This window comes from Alligator sinensis, unplaced genomic scaffold, assembly GCF_000455745.1.
Source record: "Alligator sinensis unplaced genomic scaffold, ASM45574v1 scaffold610_1, whole genome shotgun sequence".
NCBI lineage: Eukaryota > Metazoa > Chordata > Crocodylia > Alligatoridae > Alligator > Alligator sinensis.
In genome coordinates, this window is record NW_005842348.1 from 172,668 (window position 1) to 179,825 (window position 7,158).

General features: G+C 57.6%; 1 protein-coding gene across 1 annotated transcript in view; it reads left to right on the top strand.

Annotated features, from left to right (window-relative positions):
* Window positions 1-1,776, top strand: part of PARP3 (poly(ADP-ribose) polymerase family member 3) — a 14,024-nt gene extending 12,248 nt beyond the window's left edge. Inside the window, exons 10-12 of the mRNA XM_014522414.2 lie at window positions 3-165; window positions 844-990; window positions 1,283-1,776. Of these exons, the coding sequence (XP_014377900.1) occupies window positions 3-165; window positions 844-990; window positions 1,283-1,452 (480 nt within the window). The 3' untranslated portion in view covers window positions 1,453-1,776. The remainder of the gene's footprint in view (window positions 1-2; window positions 166-843; window positions 991-1,282) is intronic.
* Window positions 1,777-7,158: the final 5,382 nt, after the last annotated feature.

Below are 7,158 nucleotides of genomic sequence, written 5' to 3' on the forward strand. Positions count from 1 at the left end.
AGGCCTATGAGAGCCTGGAGAACCGGCGCCTGCTATGGCATGGCACCAATGTGGCTGTCATCGTTGCCATCCTGAAGAGTGGTCTGCGCATCATGCCACACTCAGGCGGCCGCGTGGGCAAGGGGCTCTACTTTGCTTCAGAGAACAGCAAATCGGCAGTATACGGTAAGGCTCTGGTTCCCCCAGCTGAGTGCAACTCCCCCAGGGCCGCCTCCTGCTCCACTCTGTGCTCCCCACCTGCTCCTGCAGTCTCGCTTCCCTCAGGGCTCGGGGGAGACTGGCAGCATCCTCAGGCCGAGGATCTGTCCAGGGAGTGTGATGCTGTCACTGAAGCCTCCATTTCCTGTTGGAGGTGCAGTCCACTTGGCTGGATTGAGTTGGACATTGCAAGCAATGGGGTTAAGAGGCCCTTATCAGCCAAAAGGGAGGGGAGTCCTCTTGTCTCCCTTCACTCTACTTGAGTCCTTGAAAGCAGGCCATGCAAAGGAGTCTTGGGGAGCACAGTGAACAGCTGAGGGTAGAGCCAGGGAGCTGGATGGCAGCCTGGCAGCCAGCAGCCTTTGTCTCACTGTACCCCCTCTCTCCCCTAGCCTCATGACATTCTGCTGTCACCCCCAAGTTCGCAGCCCAGACTCCTGCCTCCTCTTGGCAAGTGGGGTAGGACAGGGTTGGCCCTCAGTGCCAATTTTCTGTCAGCCAGGAATCTCTTCCTCCTAGCAGACGCCAGCTCTGGAGAGGGCCAACAGGGCAAATAGAGCCTTGTGTGCCCTGGGGAGAGGTAGGCTGGGCACAGGAAGCCACCTGCAGCCAGGACCCTTTCTCAGCCCTGTTGTCTCCCTGCAGTGCGCTGTACTTCCAAGCAGATTGGGATCATGTTCCTGAATGAGGTAGCCCTGGGCAAGGAGTATCGCATCACGCAGGATGACTCCTCGCTGCGCAAGCCTCCCGCCAACTACAACAGCGTGATCGCCTGTGGCAGGACTGAGCCAGGTAAGCCCACAGCTTCCCAGTCTGCTCTTCCAGCTGGCCATCCTTGCCAGCTCATGGGTAGAGACATGGGAGCAGGGCAGTATGGAGGTGATAGGTTGGCATCTGGGTGGGGACTTAGTAATGGAGATGGAGCAGTTAGAGTGGAAGGGGTCTGGGGCAGGCATTGGGCTGCGAGACCTAGAACAGGACCTGGGGGGGAGCCAAACCTGAGTGGGGGTGATGGAGATGGGACTGAAGATGGGACAAGGAGGGGGGTGAGGTTCTTATGCACTAATCCTGCCCCATCCCCCAGACCCTGCTTATGACCAGGAACTGATCATAGATGGGAAGAAGGTGCTGGTGTCCCAGGGGCCACCCATCACCATGCCCCAATACCAGGACTCCTCCTTCTCCCAGAGCGAATACCTGATCTACCAGGAGAGCCAGTGTCGCATCCGCTACCTTGTCCAGCTCCACTTCTGAGTGGCTTCCCAGGGGCTGGGACCACCTGGAGCACCGTGGGCAGGAACCTTCCTCACTGGCATTGACGGCGCTGATGTCCCTGGCAGCAAGAGCACATTGCCAGTGCCCGTTGCCTGCTGGCTCCAATGGGTCCTGCTGACCTGGGTGAAGGGTGTGCTGGTGTGTGCTGCATGATGTGCCCCAAAAGGGGGGAATCACAGCTCTGGGAGATCACAGCTCTGGTGCCTGAGCCAGGTAAAATCTGAGGAGCAACGGTGGGCCCTGGGCTGGGAGCCGATGCCCTCAGGACTTTTGTTACTATAAATAAAAGTCTATGCCATTGCACTCCTGCCTGCCACTCACATTGGATGCTGGAGAAGGGCCCCAGTCTTGGCTCTGAGGCAGCACCATGGACCCAGTCCTGTCCCATTGGTGTGCCCAAGCATCTCTGTGCACACCCCCTCACCTGCCCAGCAGGAAACGGACCTAGAGTGGCCTCTCTAGAGCTCCAATACCCAGGGGCGATGCAGTGGAGGGGAATTTCCCTGGGAAATGGGCCAAATGTGAGACTCATGGTGGTGCCCATGGGAAAGGGGTCCAGGCTGGGAGCAGCTGGCAGCGGGGTGCAGGGAGGGGGCTTTCCTTTGGCTGGGAATGCAAGAGCTCCTCACCTCCACAGACAGCTGCCAGGGAGGAAGGGGGATGGCAGCTTGGGGCAGAAGACACAGGGGCTGTGGAGGTGGCAGAAAAGGTAGATAGAAAGAAGGTAGAGCAGGTGGCACCTTGGAGACTATGGAAAAGGAGCCAACAAAGAGAGGTGGGGAGCTGGGGTCAGCATTGGGTTGGAGACGGGGTGTGCTAGTCCAAGCACTGGTGGCAAGAAGACTAGTGAGAAACATTCCCCTATCTATTCTGGGGTCTTGTGTGGCTCCTATGACCATAGCATCCCTGGCTCTTCCTCTCATGACAGAGGGCACAACAACAGCCTCCCTCTCTTCCTAGCCCAGAGCAGCAATTGTGGGTTGGTGTTTGGGGCTGGTGCAGCTCTGTGTGGGGAGAGGGGGCAGTGTCGATATGAGGCGATGGCTGAGGCAGGCAGGGCCATGTCTAGGTAAAGTTTTGACTCACAGAAGGAGTGGGGGTATGAGAGGGCACACCGCAGGGGCTAGGGACCACAGGGCCATGCAGTGGCTTCTGGTGCTACCTGGGCTGGGATATGGCAGGTGGGTATTGAGCCTGGGAGCGACCCTGATGTAGATGGCATTACTGAAGCTGGGCCTGAGAGACTGGCCCTCAGCCTGCTCATGCCTGGCAGGGATAGGGGAGATGGCTTCTGCAGCACTAGGGAGTCGGAGGCTGACAGCCTGATTCCACTGAAGCCAGGAGCTCCTTGGGGCTGGGATTTTATATACAGCATCCTGGATAAGCATTTCTACACAAACCTTAAAATGCATTTAAAACCCACACACCCATTACAATGGTCACCTGCGTGCTTCCGTGCACCCGTCCTCAGTACTTTCCTAAGACAGTCTTTTAGTTTTCACCATGCAGTTGGGGTTTGGGATTACCTCAGTCTCTGACCCATGCGGATGTGGGGAAAAAGGAAGACGGGATAGGGACCATCTCTGAAGCACTTTCCTTCCTTCACAGTGCTTGTGAGCTGATCTTAGCAGCGGGGCCCTGGCCTGGCCCCTCTGGTGGCCGTGCTCCATTGTGTCTGTCCCTGAGTGCAGCTGTGGCGTTCTGTCCCCAAGCTGTGACTCGGAACGTGCAGCTTCCAGCAGCCCCAGCCCGCACATCTGGGCCTCACAGACACGCACTCTCCAGCCTGCTCCCAAGCCCCAGGCTTCAGTGGCAATAGTGCTGCTGGGAGTCACGTTCAGACAGGCACATTGCCTCCTGCTGCTCCCTCCTCACCCCCACTAGCTATCCCCACCCAGGGTTGCCTGCATAGTTCTGGCAGTCTTCCTCCATCAGCCCTGTCCCCCTTCCTGTGCTCTCTTGGTGCTAACTATGTAAAAAGGCATCCCAGAGGCCCCCATCATGTGCTCAGAGCCCTCCTTTGCATCTGGGGCACTGACCTGAGCGCAGCTACCCTTTGTTGGTAGTGCCCCACGCGCTGCTCTCCATCAGTGCCACCCCCCCAGGCACTGAGCTGGCAGCAGGCTGTGCCTTGGGACTGCCATCAATCGCTTTGTTCTCCCACAGCATGACATCACTTGTCAATGGGTGCAAAATCCTGTCCAGCCCCAATGCCCTCCCCACCCCTTGTTATCCAAACCAGCCAATCCCCTTGCAGCATCTGTGGCCCATAGGCCAGTTAAACCCAGCGATAAAACATCTTGAGAATAATGGGCTCATTTAAAAAAAAATGTAAACAAACTTCATGTTCCAGTGTCAACAAGGAGCCTGGTTGGTCGACCAGAGGAAGGGGGAGTCCTCCCCTGCATTGAGGCTTTCACCATGACTGGCTCCTGCCCATCAGACAGCTGTTCAAGCCTCTGATCTTTACCCAGGGGCTGGTCCTCCTTATTTGCTATGGAAACAGGCATACTGAAGGGGCCAAGTTCTCAGCCCTGGTGTTGGCACCGTTTGATTGGACTTCAGGCAGGGAGCTTTGCTGCCTGAGAACGACTGAGGATTGGGACCTGCTGTTTGATGCTTGCCTGTCCTCCCTACAAGAAGAGCCATCTGCTTCTGGCTGGAGGCTGCCCTAACTGAAACCTAGACCTCCGGCCCCGTTGTCACACCAGGCTCCCCCTCGCCCTGCTTCTCCAGCCCTTCCATACCTGCAGAAATCCTCTCAGCTGAGGGTTTGTTACAATTGCTGGGCCCCGCTCCTCAGGGGAGACATCGTCCATCAGCCCCTTCTTAAAATGGGCTATTTCCCCAGACCTGTTTTGGGGGTGGGGAGGGACTGGTCTCCAAAGGCATTAGCAGTCCTGGCCATCTCTCTATCTGTGCCAGGAGTTTCCAAAGGAACCAGCAGTTCTTGTCCCTCCCTTCTGGGAGCTTCATTTCTGGGAGAGTAAGGGCCTGGCTTGTGGGTGAGGGGGATGTGGGGAGACACACAGATCTCATAAAAAAAATCCAGCTCTTTTCTGACATCCCTGGCTGGGCGTTTCAGATCTCTCCTCGCATTGGAAATCTTGCCCCTTTCTGTCCATAGGCTGCAGTTTTGGTACACTGAGGAGGTCTGACAGTGGTGGATGGGCTGGTAAGGCCCCCTGCCACACATACGATGGGACCCTCACTGGTCTGTTTTATGATTTGACCAGGCAGGTCCGCATCCCCTGGAGCTGCTGTGCCATGTGCCCTTAAGGAGAGGGGAGCCTGGGGGACACTGTCCCTTAGTCTGAGTACTGGATGCCCTGCCTGGCTTGGGATGAGGGTGGAATTGCTTTGATCCCAGAGCCCTTAAACTCTGTGAGGAGTTGTGGGGTTTCAAGGCCCTGGGATTGTGAGGTACTAGCATCCTGCAGCCAGGTCCTCTTCCCTGCCTGAGCCAGCTAATGGGGACTTGTGTCTGAGGCCCTCCTGCTGCCCTGATGGCTTACTGCTGCAGGGGCAACATGGCAGAAGCAGGCCCTGGAGGAGAGGGTGACCCCTAGGCACTGGGTTTCCCTGCCCAGAGCCACCCTTGCGTGGCTGTGGGAGTGTGGGGCTGTTAGGACCCAGCAGAATTCTCCATTTGAATGACAGCGCTTTAAAAGGCCAGGCGGAGACCTGGAGTGACAGCCTGTGCCATCCACAGCACAGATCGGCAGCTGCCCGCAGCTTCCCAGCTCCTTTCCAGGGCTGGGGAGCAGGAGCTGATGCCAGACAGAGGTGCACTAAGTGGGCACAGCCCCACTGGGCAGATGCCTTGAGACCCTCTGGTGCTTCACTCAAGGCAGGTGCAGGAAGGCAGAGCTTCGAATCTGCAAAGCAACTGGGCGCGTGGACAGCAGCTGCCAGCCCTTCATGCCAGGCAGTGGCCAAAGACGTTGCTCAGTCACACTTACCTGCAGGACTGGGGCAAGCCTGTAGTGCCCCCGGGTCTGGGGCAGGGAGGGGTCTGAGCCCCTCCAGCAGCTCGTGATCAACAGGGGAGGACAAAGCCCCAGCCTGGTGGAGATGAGCTGAGGAAGCCCCCAGCCAGTGAGGAGGCTTCAGGGACACTCCAGTCAGGTCAGTAACCTCCTCCCAGGAGTTGGGGGTACAGGGCAGGCAGGGAGGATGGGTGTCTTGCTAAATGACTTGATGCTAGTCACCCCAATGCCCTGCGAGGGCTGATCCTTTTAGGTGCCCAGCACCCTCCCCAGTGCTCTAGTCTTCCTGTGTAGCATGTTCCATGTGTCCAGGGCTAGTAACCAAGGATCAGAGAGGGAGAGGCACTGTGGGGCACAGGAGAAGATGAAATTACCATGGGGCAGTGGCAAGGCGGGGAGAGGAGCTGGCACTGTTCTGGGAAGGTCTGTGCTAGGAACCTTGGCTGGTGCAGTAACGTGGCGGGGGGAGTCATTCTTTGAATGGTGCCTCTGTTTGGGAGTAGACCTGCTGTAGGCACAGGTGTCCAGAGAGAGGACTTGCCTTAGCCATGGCTGTGGAAGATGCTGTCCCAGTGACAGCACTGGAGACCTTGGTCTTCTGCTGCAGTGGCTGATGGGGCTTGCACCCAGCTCACGGAAGAGGAAACCAAGGCACAGTGTTGTGGTCAAGGTTGCTCGGCCAATCAGTGACAGAGTCGGCAATAGGTTGCCTGGCTCCCAGACCTGTGCCCTGCCCTGCCATTCACTCTGTTTTGCTGAAGGGGAGGGGAGGCAAGGGAGGGACAGGAAAGGGGTAGCAGCAGCAGAGCTGGCTGCTGATAGAGCCGGGCAGGGGGGATTCTGTGGCCCAGTTGCTGGCTGTGTTAGGGCCCCATTGGTGCGCTGTGTAGTTTTGCAGAGTGTGTGTGCAAGGGTGTGTTCATTGGTGTGCTCTGGGGAGCAAGTCCAGAATCTGGACCTATGAGACTGGCCACACAAAACTGCTCCTTTTACTTCTGTCCAGCTCTTGTAAGCATCAGACGTTATGTGCCCTCTGAGACCCTGCTGCAAGTTGCTGGTGCACAAGTTCTGGGTTAGAAATGGCTTGGTAAAGGGTGCCCAGACAGGCAGGAGGCTGTGGGTGCTTGGGTACACATTCACCACCTAACGAAGGGGACCCTTCCCAGCCTGGATCTGCCAGCCCACCCCAGGCACACAGCCTGGCATTGCTGCTGGGCATCCCTGACCATTCCCATCCTGCCTCGCTTCCTGCGGAGATGCTAGTAATGGTCTCACACCTTCCCCATAGCCCTGCTGCTCCTGGCTCCTCTAGGGCTGAGATTACCTTCATACACCAGAACTGGCTCCTTTGGTGACCTGGCACTGCCCTCCAATCTGCAGCTGCTGCTTGGCACCCAGTCCCCTGCAAGGCTCTCTCCAAATCCCCTGCCAGCCCTCAGCCCAGCTGGGTGCTCCTGCTGTTGGGATCAAACCCAGTGTCCTCTGCCAGCACGAGGGATGCCTCAGGGGGCTGGCATGGTTTGACTCTGGGGACAGATTGGACAGTAGGGCTGGAGCTGTTCCAAGGGCACTGCTGATAAGGAGTTTGCCGGGCACTTGCAGCAAGGGGACCCATAGGGAAGCATGGCACTGAAGTGGCTGGGGAGGGGACGCTGGGAAAAAGGCACTGTATCTAAATGGGGGCTGAACTGACCCA